Source organism: Myxocyprinus asiaticus, chromosome 38, assembly GCF_019703515.2.
Source record: "Myxocyprinus asiaticus isolate MX2 ecotype Aquarium Trade chromosome 38, UBuf_Myxa_2, whole genome shotgun sequence".
Taxonomy (NCBI): domain Eukaryota; kingdom Metazoa; phylum Chordata; class Actinopteri; order Cypriniformes; family Catostomidae; genus Myxocyprinus; species Myxocyprinus asiaticus.
Genome location: NC_059381.1, coordinates 32,197,349 through 32,215,635, shown reverse-complemented (window position 1 = coordinate 32,215,635; position 18,287 = coordinate 32,197,349). Strand labels below are relative to the sequence as shown.

Sequence of the window (18,287 nt, the reverse complement as noted above, 5' to 3'; positions counted from 1 at the left end):
TCAGTTTAAATGTATTTGGCTAAGGTGCATGTAAATTTCTGACTTCAACTGTACAATCACTAGTCATTTAGAACAGCCAAAAGCCTATGCCCGAATTGTATTTATTGATTACAGTTACGCTTTTAATACAATACAGATACATCTTCTTTTAAAGCGTCTTCTAGATTTGGGTGTAAGTAGAGCAATAGTTCTTTGGATTAAGAATTTTTTAATTGATCGCCCACAGTGAGTTTGTCTAAATGAGTGAACTTTTTTTTTATCTACACAAATGAAATTAATTTGAATAGCAGGGATTTTAAATTATTTAAATACGCAGATGATATGGCACTAGTTGCACTTTTAAATAGGAACTCTGGAATTCCTATTTAGGAATTGTAAAAACAGCAGGGATAATTGTGGGTGTCAAACAAAGATCACTAGATGATATTTAAAGGGCAGTATACAGGAAGGCCTTGTTAATTACAAATGACACAACACACCCTCTCAATGGTACATTCCAGCTCCTTCCATCAGGACGAAATTATAGGACACAAATGCGCAATGTTTTGTGTGTGTGAGAAGAACAAAGATGTATTTTCAGCCATGGCTGAACAATAAACTCAAACTAATACCACAGTTGAAAAGATTTTCAAAACAATCAAAAAGTGAAATATGATATTTGAAAGACATCAAATACAAACGTCTCTTTTATGCACCAATAACTGCTGCTGTAAGCTCCAGATAGCTAAAAACTTTATATCTATGTAACGAGGTTCACAAGATGGGCAAGGAGGTAGCTGGGACCCTCACTGGAATGCGAGACCGGTGTGGCACACATGTGGAACTCATTCACCACTTATATTCCCGGCCTCGCTCTGCCCAGACGCCACTCAGCCCCACCCTGCTCGCACAATCTGCTTTTACCTTAGGCAGTTCTCTAAAAAATGAGCCATTGTTTTCTTGTCTGTGAGCTTGCTTGTGTGAATAATCCAGTGTTATATCTTCAATGTCCAGAATAAAATATGCAATCCTGCAGGAAAAGCATGCTAAACAAATGATCAGAAATATACGTTATCGACTATTGATGATAAAATGCTATACATCATTGCGAAGGGGAGGATCTCAGCTTTGTTTTATAATGAGCTTCTAGTCCACTCAGAGGCTGAGATATTCTTTGAAACTTTCAATTCATGGTCCATGAACAAAATATTAGACCCTATGTCTATGAACGAGCACATCTGCGAGGGCTAAAATGCATTATAGCGCCACCTACATTTCAGATCGGCGTTTTGTGAAGGAAGGTGATAAAGCAAAAATGATTTTTTTCTAGTACTTGCTGCCATCTAGTGGAATAACATAAGACACAGAATCAGGTGAACAGAACCAGAATTACATGCTTACAAATTAAAATAAAAAAAATTATTCTATTTATCATAATATTGTAATCTTATACAATTATTTTTATGGGGGTTCTGAAGAAAAAAAAATGGATACATTTTTGCCAGTTAGTCCACAGTATGTATAAATGGTGAGCTTTTAAATTTGAGTTTGATAAATTGCTGGTGGCAGCCCTAAAATGCTCCAAAGTTGAAGAGGTTAAGATTCTCGCTATTTATGTAGTTTCTCTGTCTATTCTCTTTTCCTTTTGTCATGTTAAAAGTGCCTGCAAGCGATTTAGCGTTCTGAAGCTTTCACGTGACTGAGCGTTGAATTAGCCACGCCCCCTCATTCCAAAACCCTGCCCTCCAAAGATAATTTTGAGACCAAAACTGAGCAAAAGAGCAGCATTGTTTGTTCCTGTGGCTGTCAAATTCAACAGTGGCACAATAGCGCCCTCAACTGTCAAACATTATGAATCATAGCCTCAATGATCCGCTTCAAATACAACACTATGAGAATGAGCAAAATGATTGACAGGTGAAAAGCGTCATTGTCTCACATTTTTGTTTGCTGTTTACAAAGTGTACAGCTGTCACTGAGATATCTCAGCATACTTATTTAATTAATATCTCACAGGGAGGTGGAACAAATTTTTGCATAGTTTTCCATGAAGAAATCGCTTACGGCACCTTTAATGGGATCAACCAGTTGTCTTGTGTTCGACTGGTCAATCGCGATCGAGGTAATGAGCACCCCTTGCATAAAAGATTGATCTTGTGATTTTAAGAATCAGTATGGGAATCGTTCAAATGAAGATCACGATAAATACAAAAATTTTTTTATTGGGGTAGAATTGTTTTTTTTTAAAATTATTATTAATATACCTAGCCCTACTTACAGCACATTATCTTTACAAGATGTGTCCCATCATTTTACTGTATGTTTATTTAAGCCTCACTTTTTTGTTTTTTTTATTAAAGGAGGAACGAGTCCATTTTTTTTTTTTTTTTTGGTTGGCTTATTAACATTATGCCACAAATGCTATCGATTGAGCTTGACTTGTTTTAAACCTGGAATAATTCAGAAAAAAATAAGAATAAAAAAAGTAAAATGCTAAACTGTTTTTATTAGGCTACTGATATGACTGGATTCTTCATCTTATGCGAGTGTGCATAATTCAAACTATATGCAACTCAAATTATATAACTAGGTTCAATTCATTTCTTTGTTTGTAAAACTTTTTTTGAGGAAAAAAAAAGACTTGGTGCACCTTGAAATGTGCTTCATTTCAACAGAGCACAGAACCAAATTCGAGCAGGAGCGGAAGGATGCGGAACCTTACAACCCTTCCTCTGCCCACATGGGTAACCAACACCACCAGCAGTCTCATCCACCCCCCCTGCTCCCTCTGCCTTTACCCCAGCATCAGTTCCCCTCCTCTGGGAGCCCCGCCGTCCCCAATGCCGTAACCGTGGTAGCACCGGCTCACCTGCCCGACAGCACCTCAGAGAGCTGGTCCACATACTTCAGCAACCGCACAGACGGCAAGACGTTCAACAAGAAGAGTGTACCCAAACATCGCTGCAGAGACTACGACGGTAAGAATTATAACAGTACAATTATATCCTTAATATATATTTATATATATATATGTATATATGTGTATATATGTGTGTATATAACAGGGAAGCTTATCTATTTGGTTTTTGCATTTTATGAGAGGTTTTGTAGAACTTCTAAAGTCTTCCATGGTTCTAGTTATTCAACTAATTGTAGAGAGTTCCAGATGTGTTACATTTGATTTAGAATGAGAGTTTACAGATATCCAGTGGCCCTGAAAAATATTTAACACTTGTATGAAATGTATGAATGTCATTGCATTGGATACAAAAGATCTAAGCAAGTTGCATCTGCAAACAAATGATGCTAAAGTTTTTCTCAGAACTACCTTTACTTTTTGGAGCCATTTTTGCAATGACTGATTTTTGAGTGGATGAATGAAGTCTTCATACAGGGTTTTTTTTTTTTTACCTTTATGAGGGCATATTTTTTCTAAACGTGAAATCACTCTGCAAGATCCTTTCATGCCAAATGCTTCAAATTCATTTCAATTTAATTTGTTCAAATATATTCTTTTTTGTAAATTTTTTATCACATTTTCTCCCCAATTTGGAATGCCCAGTTCCCACTACTTAGTAGGTCCTCGTGGTGGCACGGTTACTCACCTCAATCCGGGTGGCGGAGGACAAGTCTCAGTTGCCTCCGCTTCTGAGACAGTCAATCTGTGCATCTTATCACGTGGCTCATTGTGCATGACACCGTGGAGACTCGCAGCATGTGGAGGCTCATGCTACTCTCTGTGATCCACGCACAACTTACCACGCACCCCATTGAGAGCGAGAACAACTAATCTGCAACCACGAGGAGGTTACCCCATGTGACTCTACCCTCCCTAGCAACCGGGCCAATTTGGTTGCTTAGGAGACCTGGCTGGAGTCACTCAGCACACCCTGGATTCGAACTCGCGACTCCAGGGGTGGTAGTCAGCGGCAATACTCGCTGAGCTACCCATACCCCCGTTAAAATACATTCTTAATTTGAATATTTAGGCTGTTACCAATAAAATAAAATCAACATTAACTTGTATTCTGTGCAATAATATGCATAACTAATTAGGTCTTGGACAGAATATTAAGAACTATATCAGAAGCTACAAATAAAAAAACACAGGAACTCATTACAGTGGCACTTTTTGCCCCCACATTTGAAATCTCTGGCATTTTTGTCACTTTTGCCCAATTTAATTTCTGACTCCGCTCAGGTGTAGTTCATCACATTAACTATGGACATGTTTCACTAACGTTTGACTACCTAAAAGTGTAACTTGTTGTTTTATTCTTTCAAACCGAAGATTCTTCGTTTTGGAATGTTTTTTTTATTTTTTTTATTGAAAAGTGTACTTGTGCTCTTTCTTTAAAATAAATGCCATTTGGTTTGATATTTTGTCTATCTACTAATAATGCAATGACATTCATAAATGAAGTGACGCTTACATGTCCAAATACTTTTTGGAGCATGAATTGTCTGATATTGACATCAACAACAAAAGAAATCTGCATTTTTTATCCCTTTTTAATGTTGCTAAGCCTATTTATTTTACTATCCTTAATATGCACGATTATTTGGTTAGTTCTAATTTATTATTTGAGTTTAGTTTTGTTTTTCCTGCTGTCTATGACCCTGTCTGAACATATCATTGGCACAACAGTCGAAAACTAATGTATATTAAGTGACAAACGAAAAACTTCATACAAGTCAAAGCCTCTTGGAAGCAGATTCCTTGAACATCCACACCTCGTAACACTGAAGTGTCACATTTTACCCATCATGTTGTCTGTTTCTAGCGCATCACTAGTCAAGTCGTTTTTATTTGTAGAGCGCTTTTCACAACACACATCATTTCAAAGCAGCTTTACAGGAAATCATGCATTAACAGAAAATGAAGCTGTAACATCTATAAAGTCATCGAGTGATCATTGTGTATAAAAATAAATAATTAAATGGTTAAATAAGTCAAGTCATTTTCACTAATGACTTTGGCATAGAAGTGTCTCCGCTTGGCCTCCTGGGAGCTATATTAAAGTGGCAGTGTTTATATTTTCCACCCCGTCTCTGTGGAGCAGGGGTATTTTTCACACTAGTGGGAGTTTGAGGAAACATCCACAGGGACGATGGATGATTAGCTTGATTGTGTAATGATCGCACTAAAGAAGCTTTGATATGTCACGTTGAGTTACTCAGCAGTATGTAAGACTGATACATAATTAACTATGCCAATTGAATAATGTAATATGTAAATACAATACTTACTGTATATTAAAGGAATAGTTCCCCCAAAATGTAAATTCTGCCATCATTTACTCACCCCTTTCTTCTGTGCAGATGTTTTTCAGGCAGAATGACCACCTCAGTCACCATTCACTTTTACTAGATGAAAAAAAAAAAAAGATGCAATCAAAGAGAATGACCTGAATGACTTTGTGTTAGCTTTAATGTAACTTTGAAAAATGTTGTCTTTTTTTGTTGTGCACTGTCTGAGCAGAGAAAGGATTTTGTATTCGAGGTGACCTGTGTCCCTTCGACCACGGTAATGACCCTCTGATCGTGGATGACGTCACCCTTCCTACTATGATACCATTTCCACCCCCACCCAGCTTGCCACGGATGCCCATGCCGCCCATGACTGAACCTCCTCCGCGCATGCGCATGCCCCCGCCCCCTCACGGGCAGCCTCCACCTCCGGGCATCTACCCCATGCCAGGTGAGTGGGGTTTTAATTTTCAGCATGTTAATCTAAGACCAGGTTTATCCTGAAAAAAGAACTTGTTTTTGCTAAATTATTCACTCCTTCCAGAGAAAATATTTGCAGCAAATACACAACAGAAGGGAAATGCTATTATGCTACAGTATATAGCAATAACATTTTTACAACTTTAAGAAGTGCATTTTTTAAAAAATAAAATAGGTTTGCAATATGAAGCCGGTCGCACACCAGACGAGAAGCATTGCGGGTAGGACAAGACACGGGTATCACACACAGGATGTGTTTTTGCAATCCAAAATTTTGAATCTCGACACCGTACAGACAAAATTTAAGAAGGTATTTGCACTTCTGCAAAAATGAACAAAGTGACGTTGATGAGTTTGCAGGTTGGTGTATGAAACCGGTACGACTGCGCAAACTTAACGGTTAAAAATGGAGCCGTTTATTACGCGGTTTCTTTCTTTGTGCGAACATTCATAGAAAACAATTGTTTTGCTAGCGCCGTGTCGTCCGCCAGACGCGTCTGGTGTGCGAGGCCCTTTAGGTTGCAAGTTCCGCCATTGGCCACAAAAATGGTAATTGACAATACAAATAAGTTTTTATTTATATACACTTGGTATTCAACCAGATTAGGCTTTCTACTGCTGCAACCACTGTGTGAATGAGTCATCAGCAGCTCTTAACCACTAAGGGGCGCTACAACCAACATGTTCACTGACGTTATGAGCGAGCATCATCAGGCAGCATAATCGGACAACTGTAACTTCCAAAAACTGACAAGACTCTTAACCTGTGCTTTCTTTTAATGTGCTGATAGGCTAGCCTGTATTTTCAATTTTTAAACAGGATTATCAAATGTGAATTAATTAATTTATGTGTATACCATTGTGTCATATTATGTTATATTCTCCTGGCAATAAAAACAAAAGAAAAAGTGAACAGAATTATTCTTCTTGGGAGCAGAATAATATTTTAACTCATCGATATTTTCCATTACATGAATACGGCTGGAAGTGTTGTGGCCACATTATTTGTATAAAATTAGTCTCAAAACACGCGTTTGAGTTTTTCGCTACATGTAATAACCAGACACGTTATGCAGTTCAAGACTGTATGTTAAGTGTTTTATTATTCGTTACTGTCTAAGTATTTTATTAGTAGGTAATATTTGCTATTAAACCATTAATAATGTTTAACTTTGATGAGAGAACGTCTGTCCTCCAGTGCTAAAATAAACAGCATATGAGTACTGTAGCGTCTAGCGTGCTTCAGTTTGCTGTTGTGTCTTGTTTTAGGACCTCCTCTGATCCCAGCCACTGGGATAGACACTCCTCACTCCAGAACCAGCACCTCCTCTCCTTTGGCCCTGCCTGGAGCGGGACCCCCTCCTCCTCCTCCTCCTCCTCCTCCACCACCACCACCTCCTTCCTCTTCTTCCTCTTCTGCCTCTCTTCACCCTCAGTACACTCTCTCTGAATGTAAGACTGCCACTGTGCTTTCATGTTTGTCATGAGCAGTGTTTTCTCTACAACTGACTGTGTTTTAAAGGGGTCATATCATTAAAAAAGGAATTTCATTAATAATAGTAATTAATAATTATATTTATTTATCACACATTATACATTTGCACATATACAGTGAAATTCTTTTTTTCACATATCCCAGCTAAGCTGGGGTCAGAGTGCAGGGACAGCCATGATACAGCACCCCTGGAGCAGATAGGGTCAAGGGCCTTGCTCAAGGGCCCAACAGTGGCATCTTGGCGGTGCTGGGGCTTGAACCCCGACCTTCTGATCAGACCCTCTGATCATTACTCTTTTGAAAACAAATGTTTAATATACTCTGTAGATATTCTTTAACATTTACAATGAAAAAAAGACTACACAATTGTAGAATATGACCCCTTTAAAGAAAGTGATTAATAAACTCATGAGCTTGTGTGTAAATCAGTGAATTTATTCACTTTAGTGAAGGCTGCAATGACAGACTCTGACCATGGAGTAGCGCTGTTGCTATATTTTTAATTGTAGAAGTGACAGTTGTATCTACTTTTCAGTCACTTTTGAGAATGTGCTCTCTTTTGTCAGATGTGAACAGAAAGAATACACATGCTGAGTGCTTGTAATGTTTATTTTTGTTCATATGGTTTAAAAAAAAATTATTTTCATTTTGCTTATACAGACAGCTATGACCCTGAGGCGTATAACCCAGAATCTCCAGGGCTGACCGGGCCAGGCAGAGCTCAGTACCGCCATTTTATCCCTCGCATCCAGACACAGAGACCCAACCTCATCGGCCTCACCTCTGGTGATGGACAGACATCCCGAGGTATCAGATGTGTAAAATAATCAGATCCACGCTGTTTTGCATTCTGGTTAATATACAAGTTTGGAAATAGAGTTTCAAACTGACAGTCCTCCATAAGGGCTATATCTAGTTGAACTCTGGTTTATTTGTATTTTTTAGCAGCTAATATCGTGATCCAGACAGAGCCTGCCATCACGAGTGTTTTGAGCAGTGAGGTGAGATACAACTCTGAGCAGGAGAACAGGAAGAGAAGTCTGCCGATTCCAGATGCCGGACCACAGGCCAAAAAACCCTGGATGGACAAGTGAGTGCTGGAATCAACTGATCTGAGATCAGTGTCTGGAGACAAAAGACTTTAAGTGACATACCATATTAGAAACATGCTCATTTTTCCCTATCAGTTGAACTTTTTGATTTCAAAAAGGTGTTTATGTAATTGTGAATATAATATATTATTGGTTGTAATTTAGATTAGTTTAAAATGTATTTTTATAAATGTATTTTTAATGATTCATAATTGATTTATTTAATTTGTAGGTATGAAATCAATCTATTAATTATTAATCGTGACAATCAATTTATTACATTAAAAATAAAAATGATTTATTTATTTTTAATAATGAAGTTTAAAGTTTTCAACATCAAGAAATTAATATTCTTAATTAAAAATGAGCATATAAATGCAGAACGTTCCAAGATTTTAACACACTTCAATAAATTTTTAATAAATATGCTATTTTTAATAAAATAAATTAAAGATATTCTAAATTTATAATTTAAGTATGTTTTGATATGTGAATATTTATAACTAATTTATTGTATACATTTTTTTTAATCTTTGGTTAAAATCTTTGAACACTCTGCATTTAATTGTTTTCAGATTAAACATTTTATTGGTTGCTCCTTCAGCATGACACATAACACAAAACATTAATGTACAGAGTCAACCTTTATCCCCCTTAAACCCCATTATTTCCCTTCCGCCTCCCAATCCCCAATCCCCAACAAACATCCCTGTAGCCAAGCCCGAGTACACATGCAGATTAAAAAAAAATTAAATTAAACAAATAATTACATGTATATAGAAAAATAATAAAAACAAAATAATAATAAATACACATATTTAAAACTATAAGTCCCTCTCCACAGCCCCTCCCCAAGAGCCCTCCAAAAATACCAAGTAACTGCCTCACTTTTTTTCAAACAACTCCCGGTTGCCTAGCATTCTATGCGACACCTTCTCGAATGCCGCCACCCTGCCCATCTCTGTGCACCACTCCTGAAATTGGGGTGCACCAGCCAACTTCTATCCCCTAAGGATGACCTGTCTGCCAATCATAACACTGACTAGGACCTAATTTTTTATGTGTTTATCTCCTATATTAATGACCGCTCCATCGCCTAAAATACAGAGTCTGGGGCAAAATGAAATTTGAGTGCCCAATACGTCACACATAAAACTCTGAACCCTCAACCAAAATTCTTTGATCTTAATACACCACCAAAAAACATGGGTTGTGTCCCCATATTCCGATTGGCATCGCCAGCTGGTGAGTGTGTCTTTAAGACCAAGCCTATACAATCTAGAGGGTGTCCAATAGAATCGATGTAAAATCTTAAATTGCATAACGTGCACCCTTGCATCTCTAGATGTAGACTTGATGTTTTTTAGAATCCTAGCCCACACCACCTCTTCCAATACCAGGTTTAAATCTTTCTCCCATAATCTCTTGAGAGAAGTTGAAGCTCCGTCCCCCAGACTCTGAATTAACAGGGAGTAATGCCTCACGACCTTTTCCAAAAGCAGTAATAACCACTCCCAGAGAATCTGCCACTTTAGGGGGGGGTGTATGCAACTCCCAAAAATAGTACAAAGCAGGTGGCGCAGCTGTAAATACCTAAAGAATTGAGACCTGGGAATCCCAAAATATTGAACCATTTTTTCAAAGGATCTCAACACTCCACTCTCATATAGGTCACCAAGCATATTAACGTCCATCACAATCCACTCTGTCCAACAGAAATGGGACTTATTAATACATAACTTTGGGTTCAGCCATATGCTCAAAGCAACATATAAATAAATGTCCGAATTAAACACTCTGGACACTTTTGTCCATACTGCGTGCAAATGCGAGATAACGGGGTGTAACTTCTCCGGTTAGTTTGATAGAAAGGCTTTGCAATGGTGAAATAGGGGCAAGAACTTCCTGTTCAATACAAAACCAGAGAGGGGCTCTCTCAGGTGGAAGCGACCAATGAGCCAAATGTCTGAGACCGAATGCATAATAATAAAACAAAATCTTGGGTAGGCCTAGCCCACCTTTGTCAATTGGCCTATGCAACTTACTGAAATGTAATCTGGGACGTTTACCATTCCAAATGAAGGGCTTCGCTATGCTATCAAATTGCTTGAAATAAGAGAGGGGGACATCTACAGGGAGAGATTGTAGCAGGTAGTTGAATTTTGGAATACAATTCATTTTAATAACATTCACCTTCCCAATCATAGATAAATGTAATGAAGCCCACCTGCCGACATCGCTCGAAAGCCTTTTTAATAAAGGGCCAACATTAACTCTAACTAAATCACACAAATTTGCTGGGAAAAAAATGCCCAAATACTTAATGCCCTGTTTAGGCCACTGGAAGGTTCCTGGCTGAAAAGCCATTACTGGGCAGTACGCTGTCAGAGCCAAAGCTTCGGATTTAGACCAATTGACTCTGTATCCTGAGAACTTAGAAAAGGAATTAATAATTCTGTGGAGGCAAGGTATAGATCTTGTAGGGTCGGAGACGAATAAAAAAAATATAATCTGCGTAAAGCAAAAGCTTATGCGCCATTCCTCCCGCCATCACCCCTGGAAAATCATCCTCCTTTCTTATCGCGGCTGCTAATGGTTCCAGGGCAAGACAGAACAATAATGGGGAAAGAGGGCAACCCTGCCGGGTGCCCCTATCCAGAGTAAAATAATCAGAAATTAATCCATTTGTTTGTACGAAAGAGAGGAGAAAGGGAAGGGAGGAGGGGGGGAATAACAAAAGGGAGAGAGAAAGCAGAGAGAGGGAGAGAGAGGAGAGAGAGGAGCTCGCCGTCCCCAGATATGCTGTCGAGTGGTCCTCGGTCCACTGTCCTGCTTCCGTCCACGACGCAGGGTGACTGCACTGGACCCCTTAGCTGTTCCTTCCATTTGCCGGTTGACGCGGGGCTCCAGCGCCACCAGATCGAACACTCCCTCGGCGTCGTGACCCCCAGTCAGTGATGAGGACTGCTTGGACGGTGCGTTCTTCCTCCTTCCCGGGTTTTGGCACCAGTGTAACAATTAAGGAGGAAGCTGGGACTGGGTTGACAAAGTACACAGACTTTTATTGTCGAAGACTTTTCAGCAATCTGCAATAAGACTTATCCACTTATCTTCCCGGCCTCGCTCTGCCCAGATGCCGCTCGGCTCCGCCCTGCTCACCACAATCCCATTCTACCATATCAAACGCCTTGTCAGCGTCAAGTGAGATGGAAGCGGCCAGAGTCTGATCATTCGCCACTGACCACATGATATTGATGAAACGCCTAATGTTATCAGAAGAGCTACGGCCCCGAATAAACCTCACCTGATCTATATGTATAAGAGATGTCATAACTTAATCAGTTAGCCAAAATGTTTTATTATTTTAAGGTCTAGCTGGATCAGGGAAATTGGACTTTAACTCTTACACTCGCTTGGATCTTTGTCCTTTTTAAGAATCAGACTGATCTGGGCTTGTGTCGTGGTTGGCGGAAGCTTTCCATTCTTTAATGATTCCGTATAAACTTCTAGCAAAAGTGGAGCCAGTTCTGTAGCATAAGATCTAAAAAAGTCAGCGGCAAAGCCATCTGGCCTCGGTGACTTGCCTGTAGGCAAGGCCTTAATTACCTCGCCAAGCTCCTCCAAGGTTATCTCAGAATCAAGATAATTTTTTTGCTCAGTTGTCAGTTTAGGAAGTTCTAATGGTTCCACCAAAGTTTTTAATATCTTCAGTAGACGTAGATGTGGAACTATAGAGATCAAGATAGAATTCTTTAAAAGCATTATTAATATCAATGGCCGAGATAAATATTTCACCACCAGCAAATTTCACTGCGGGAATGGTAGCAAAAGACTCTCTCTGTTTTATATATCTAGCCAAAAGCTTCCCTGCTTTGTCCCCTGACTCAAAGTATGACTGTCTTGCCCTGAATAGCCAAAACTCCACGTTCCACGACAAAATAGTATTATATCTGTATTTCAATCAGGTCAGTTGGCCCCATTCACTTCCATTGTAAGTTCTTCACTGTAACCCAGATGAATGCTTTTCTTAAAGAAAATGAGGGACGAGTCAAAATACATTTTTGTGGTCATCAACATTATGCCACAAATGCTGTCAATTGTCAATTTGTATTGAACCTGGAATATTCCTCTATTGCAAAATACATTTCTTGATGTTTAAAACTTGAAAAGTTTTTGTTCATTTCTATCATTTAAGTTTTCAGTAGTCGTTTTTTATTTTGAATAATTTGCACTTGGCTTATTGCTGTAAGCCTATACAGCGACATTCTGAGATTCCTGATGTTGTGATCTGGTAGTCTTCTCTGATAGTCTTTTTTTTTCCTTAAGACAGTTTTTAATCAAGTTTTCAATTCAGATTGAAGAATGATGACTCTGACATTACAGATATTACAGCTTCATTTTCTGTTAATGCATGATTTTCTGTAAAGCTGCTTTGAAACAATGCGTGTTGTGAAAAGTGCTATACAAATAAAAATGACTTGACTCTGTTTCACAGGCAAAATTTCAATAACCAGCATAAACCCATCTTCCCGAAGAAGAACTATTATGTAAACACCAAACTAGAGGTCCGAAAAATCCCCAGAGAGCTCAACAACATCACCAAACTCAATGAGCACTTCAGCAAGTTTGGAACAATAGTCAACATTCAGGTACACTTTCTCCAAAGATCTTTTAATGTGAGATTTTTCTGTGTTCAAAGTTTCATTTGCATCAATTCACTCTCATAATATTAACTTCAGCAGAGATATCTACACTTCTACAGAAACGGATATAAAATGCGTAGTTGAGATAAAGGATCTGCCATTTTGAAAACATTTTGAACAGTTTAAAGGCTGTTTAATCATGTAATTTTGATCATGCGACTTGTTATGCAGGAAACCTATGTAGTTGTAGTAATAAATTGCAATACATTTGGTACCTCAGAGTGAGTCGGAATGTGTTTTTTTTTTTTTGTGTGTGTGTGTTTTTTTTAATCATTTTCTTGTGATTTGGGTGTAATGTGAAACTTTTTCTCTCTGAATTTTTACAGGTGGTGTTTGGGGGCGACCCAGAGGCAGCATTGATCCAGTATACAGCCAATGAGGAGGCACGGAGGGCCATCTCCAGCACCGAAGCCGTTCTGAACAACCGCTTTATCAGAGTGTACTGGCACAGAGAGGCCACAACCAACACACGGGAGCAGGGACCCAGTCAGACCACAAACCCTGTCCAACAACACCCTACTACACACAAGGTAAGATGTCTGTGTTGCTGATGCAATATTGTGAACAGTATTAATAAAAAGAGAAAATCATTCACTGTGCCTGATTTATGTATTTAGTTATTTAATTTTCATTTTATTAATGACTGTTTACTATGAATTAATTGGATAAACCTGTTTATTTATTTTTTTATTTAAAGGAGAGTTTTCAATAACATTTTAGCTTTTGAATTTGGGATTTAAATTAGTATTGAAAGTTCTCTAGTATTGGTATCAACTACTTCAATTTTGATATCTTGACAACCCTACTTTCTACATATGGTAATCATATTCTGTTTTGTCTGCAGGTTATTAATAAGCAGCAGCACAGTGCTGGATCTTACGTGCTAAACAAAACCTTTACTAAACACCAGACAACCACAGGAACTGTGGCCAGTGCTGAACCTGTCAGCCCCAGCCAAGAGCCCTCAGTGGTAAAGAAAACATGTCTGCACACACCAAAGAGATATACTGTAACAAGAGCCCAATCTAGTGATGTAAAGTGGTGCTTTTCAGCTGGTTTTGTTTTAGGGCATCATATGACACAACAAAAAGCAGACATTGAAATTTATTCATATTAACATGAACTGCAAATCCCCCAAAATATGCCAAATTATGAACATAACATAGGCTGAATAGAAAAACCTTTAGACTAGTTTGAATGTTTGGTTGCTAAATATCACTTGAATTTGGATGGTTTCATGCTCTCAGCCGCCAATAATTCACCTCACAAAACACATTATGGTTGGCACAAACCATGTTTATATATTTAATGTAGTCTGGGTAATATTTTCTTTTACCTAGCTTAGTTTTGTATATGGTTTTCGAGGATGTTGCCACCTGCCTAAATTGTGTAGCTTCTACAAAGAGACAGATGAATTTGCGGCAAAATACTCTAGAGTTGAATTGGTTGCATGGCCTTTAAGGTCAACAACAAAAGAAATGGGAAGCGTTTTGTTCCCCCTTTTAAAAGTTGATAAGCCTGTTTATTTTGCTATCTTAACTACAGTGCATATAGAAAGTCATACCTTGTCAAAATCCTAATCATTTGTCACATTACATCTTGGAAATTTTAATAAATTCGATCTAACCTTTTCCAGCTGTATTTACACATTATATATAACCTTAAAATACCTGGTTTGGATAAGTGATCAGCCCCCTAAGAGTAACCATTACAAACTTGCTCAGGTGCAACCAGTCACCTTTCAGATCGCATGCCTGGCTAATTGGCCCCACACCTGACATCAGTTGTAGTGGTTTTGATTACTTTAGAATAAAACGGGCTGTTCCATGAGGATTCCATTACTAGAAGTGCTGCATAGTAATGAATTCAAGAATTCACCATGTTTGGAAAGGGGCTTTCAAAAAGGGCTCCGGGATCAAATTTTGGAAAGGCACAGGTTAGGAGAAGGGTACAAAAAGATTTCAAAGGCTTTAACTGTCCCTCTGAGTACCATTCAGGGCATTATTAAGAAGTGGAATGCGCATGGAACCACCAAAACCTTACCTAGATCGGGCCGTCCCTTGCCAGGAGGATATTGATCAGGAGGCCAAAGGCAACTTTGAAGGATTTACAAGCCCTTATGGCTGATCGGTCTGTGCATTTGACAACAATCTCTTAAGCTTTACACAAAGCTGGCCTGTATGGCAGGGTGGCAAGGAAGAAGCCTCTTCTGAAAAAATGCCACACTAAGTTTTGTTTGCACTTTGCAAAAAAACACTTGGAGGACTTGGAGGATTCTGATGCCCTGTGGCAAAAGGTTCTATGGTCAGATGAGACAAAAATTGAACTTTTTGGTCTGAACTCCAAGTGCTGTATTTGGAGAAAACCACACACCACCCAGAACACACCATATCTGCTGTGAAGCATGGTGGTGGCAACATTATGTTGTGGGGTGTTTCTCTGGACAGTTTGTCAGGATTGAAGGGAAAGTGGATGCTGCCATGTACACCCACATTCTTGAGGAAAATCTGTGGCCTTCTGCTTGACGACTAAAAATGGGCAGGTGGTTCACCTTTCAACCCAACAATGACCCTAAACATACCGCCAAAAATCAATGCAGTGGCTTAAGGATAGAAAGGTCAAAGAACTTGAGTGGCCAAGTCAGAGCCCTGACCTAAGTCTAATTGAAAACCTCTAGATGGACTTTAAAAGAGCAGTCCATCGCCACTCAATTTGCAATTTGTCTGAACTCGAACAATTCTGCAAGGAGGAATGGGCAAATATTCCCCAATCTAAGTGCGTGAAGCTAGAAGAGATCTATCCAAACAGACTGATGGCTGTCATTAGGTCAGAAGGTAGCTCTACAAAGTATTAAATCCAGGGGTATGATCACTTTTCAACTGACTTTTTGAGAAACAGTTGAGAAACCCTGCTCTTTTCAGCACACTCGAAATATATGTACATAATCAACAGTGATCAATTAGTTTATTAGTTTCAATTTATCTATTAAACCAGGGCTTGATGCCACCTTCAAATCTACAGAAGGGTCCATTCTCACGCACGGTGTTGAAAACCGCATCAAAGTCATTGGGAAAGACTGCCAAAGCGCTGGAAGCCCAGGAGGTGCTGAAAAAGAAGCATGTGAGTATTTCCTTTCTTATTCTCACCTCTGTAAGCTGATAGCAGCAGTTCATCCTGCTTCAGTTGCACTGTCTAGAATGTACTTATGAGTGAGCTAACATGACCTCTGGCCTTCAGGAGGCATTGAAACTGCAGCAGGACATGAGGAAAAAGAAACAAGAAATGCTGGAAAAACAGATCGAATGTCAGAAGGTACGATGAAATGAAAGGATGCTTGAAGATATAAGACTGTAGAAACAGGAGTTTAACATAAACCAGCACTAGAACTTTTTTACTTTTTAAATCTTTTTTTTGTTGGTCACTAAATCTGAGCTGTTTGTAGGCACTGATAAACCGACTGGAGAAGAACAGAGGGATGAAACCAGAAGAGAGAGCAAACATCATGAAGACTTTGAAAGAACTGACTGAACGGATCTCTCAACTGAAGAATGAGATGAGCCCAGCTTCACAAGCTCCTGTCAACACAACACAAACAAAATCCAAAACAGATGTAAGCAGGGTATGAAATTTTACCTGAAAACTTTTTGTGCGGTGGCGGGTCATTTTGGTCATCTGCCCGCCACCGTGGCGGGCGACCTGTAAGACATCTTGGTGTGAAATGTGTTTTCTATAAGATTTTGTATTGGGATTTTATTTGTAATGACTCATCGAGAGCTGGTGTAAGTTGTCTCACTTAGATTGCCACCATGGTTTGTAAGTTCTTAATGAAATGAATTTTTTGCTGTCTTTATTTCAAATGTAGGCACAGAAAGAGTTGCTGGATGCAGAGTTGGACTTTCACAAGAAGCTCACGTCAGGAGAGGACCCCACAGACCTGAAAAGGAGGCTGGGTCAGCTGCAGATGGAGGTAATCACACACATTTTGACATTTGACTAGTATTTCAACCACTGCTTGACCGATATGGATTTTGTTTCAGAGCAGGTTTACCACGGTCATTGGAAACCTTGAAATATCAGAGAATTTTATAAAGGTTTTCTTTTTTTTTTTTGCTAGGCTTGGAAAAGTCATTGAAATTAATCAAATATCAAAAGATTTCTACAGTGAATATACACTACCCTTCAAAAGTTTGGAAACACCAAAACATTTTTGTTCTTGAAAAAAAATCAACTTCACTTCAAATGCATTGATCTAAAAGACTACCTTAAACATTAGTAATACTGAAAAATATTGTTACTGTTTGAAATAGCGGTTTTATATTTTTATTCTAAAATTAAATTTATACACTTGATGTCAAAGCCACATATTCAGCAGCCATTACTCCAGCCTACTAAGAAAATGTGTCACGTTATAAGAAATTATTCTAATGTGCTAATTTGTTACTCAAGAAACTTTTTCTTACTATTAGAACAGTTTAAAAAAAAAAAAAAGAGGTTATGCTACTTAATGAAGTATGGACATCGCAATACAATGGCATTTTTCAGTTTCTGATGTATTGAGTACACTTGCATTTCAAGTCACTTAACCCTTACAAGTCAATTAAAAAATGAGCAAAAAGAAACAAATCTCTCTAGAAATTCATCAGTCTATTGTTCTTTTGAGAGAGGAAGGCTCTAGTTTGGCATTCAGACTCCCCACAGATCCTAAACTGGCAGTTTCAATGACCAGTACATGTCAAACCAGTTTCATCTGCAACAGTGAAGAGAAGACTCTAGGATGTGGGCATTTTAGACAGACTTTCAAAGAAAGGGCTTCTGCAATGTACAAATATTAAGTAAAGGGTAGAATGTGCAAAAGAACTTAAAAGATTGAGTGATCAATGATTAGAAATGAGTGTTATTGCTGGATGAAACAAATTTTGAGGTGTTGAGCTGTTGTTAGAAAAGCTTGGTTTGAAAATCCATGATACGCCAGTTAAATCTTTGGGAAGTGCTGCAGAAAGCATGTGATGAAACTTAATCTGAAGATCTAGAATGAACTGACTTCTGTAATACCTGACGTGTTCAAGTCTCTGTTATGGCTACTGCGAGCTCTTCAAGCAGTGGAGCGAAGGGGAAGGATCCCTCCCGCCCATGTGGATAGATTTTTTCTTAACAGGATTTTCACCCGCTGTGCACCACCTGTCTGGGGGTCAGAAACGTGCAAGTCGCACTCGCTAATCCTGTGTGTTGCCCGCACTGCTCTCGATTCATGTTATGCATTTTGGAGAGGAGGGTGCAGGTTGCGGCAGT

The 18,287-nt window shown here is 38.8% G+C and overlaps 1 protein-coding gene across 3 annotated transcripts in view; it reads left to right on the top strand.

Annotated features, from left to right (window-relative positions):
• LOC127429336 (RNA-binding protein 27-like) overlaps positions 1–18,287 on the top strand; it is a 42,010-nt gene that overhangs the window by 12,419 nt on the left and 11,304 nt on the right. The window contains exons 6-17 of one of the 3 annotated variants that reach the window (XM_051678308.1): positions 2,655–2,957; positions 5,462–5,680; positions 6,979–7,161; positions 7,865–8,011; positions 8,153–8,294; positions 12,791–12,944; positions 13,325–13,528; positions 13,843–13,968; positions 15,993–16,118; positions 16,236–16,310; positions 16,441–16,617; positions 16,861–16,965. In XM_051678308.1, the coding sequence (XP_051534268.1) occupies positions 2,655–2,957; positions 5,462–5,680; positions 6,979–7,161; positions 7,865–8,011; positions 8,153–8,294; positions 12,791–12,944; positions 13,325–13,528; positions 13,843–13,968; positions 15,993–16,118; positions 16,236–16,310; positions 16,441–16,617; positions 16,861–16,965 (1,961 nt within the window). Of the gene's footprint in view, positions 1–2,654; positions 2,958–5,461; positions 5,681–6,978; positions 7,162–7,864; positions 8,012–8,149; positions 8,295–12,790; positions 12,945–13,324; positions 13,529–13,842; positions 13,969–15,992; positions 16,119–16,235; positions 16,311–16,440; positions 16,618–16,860; positions 16,966–18,287 lie in introns of all 3 variants that reach the window. The other 2 variants (XM_051678309.1, XM_051678307.1) reach the window with 2 other exon arrangements.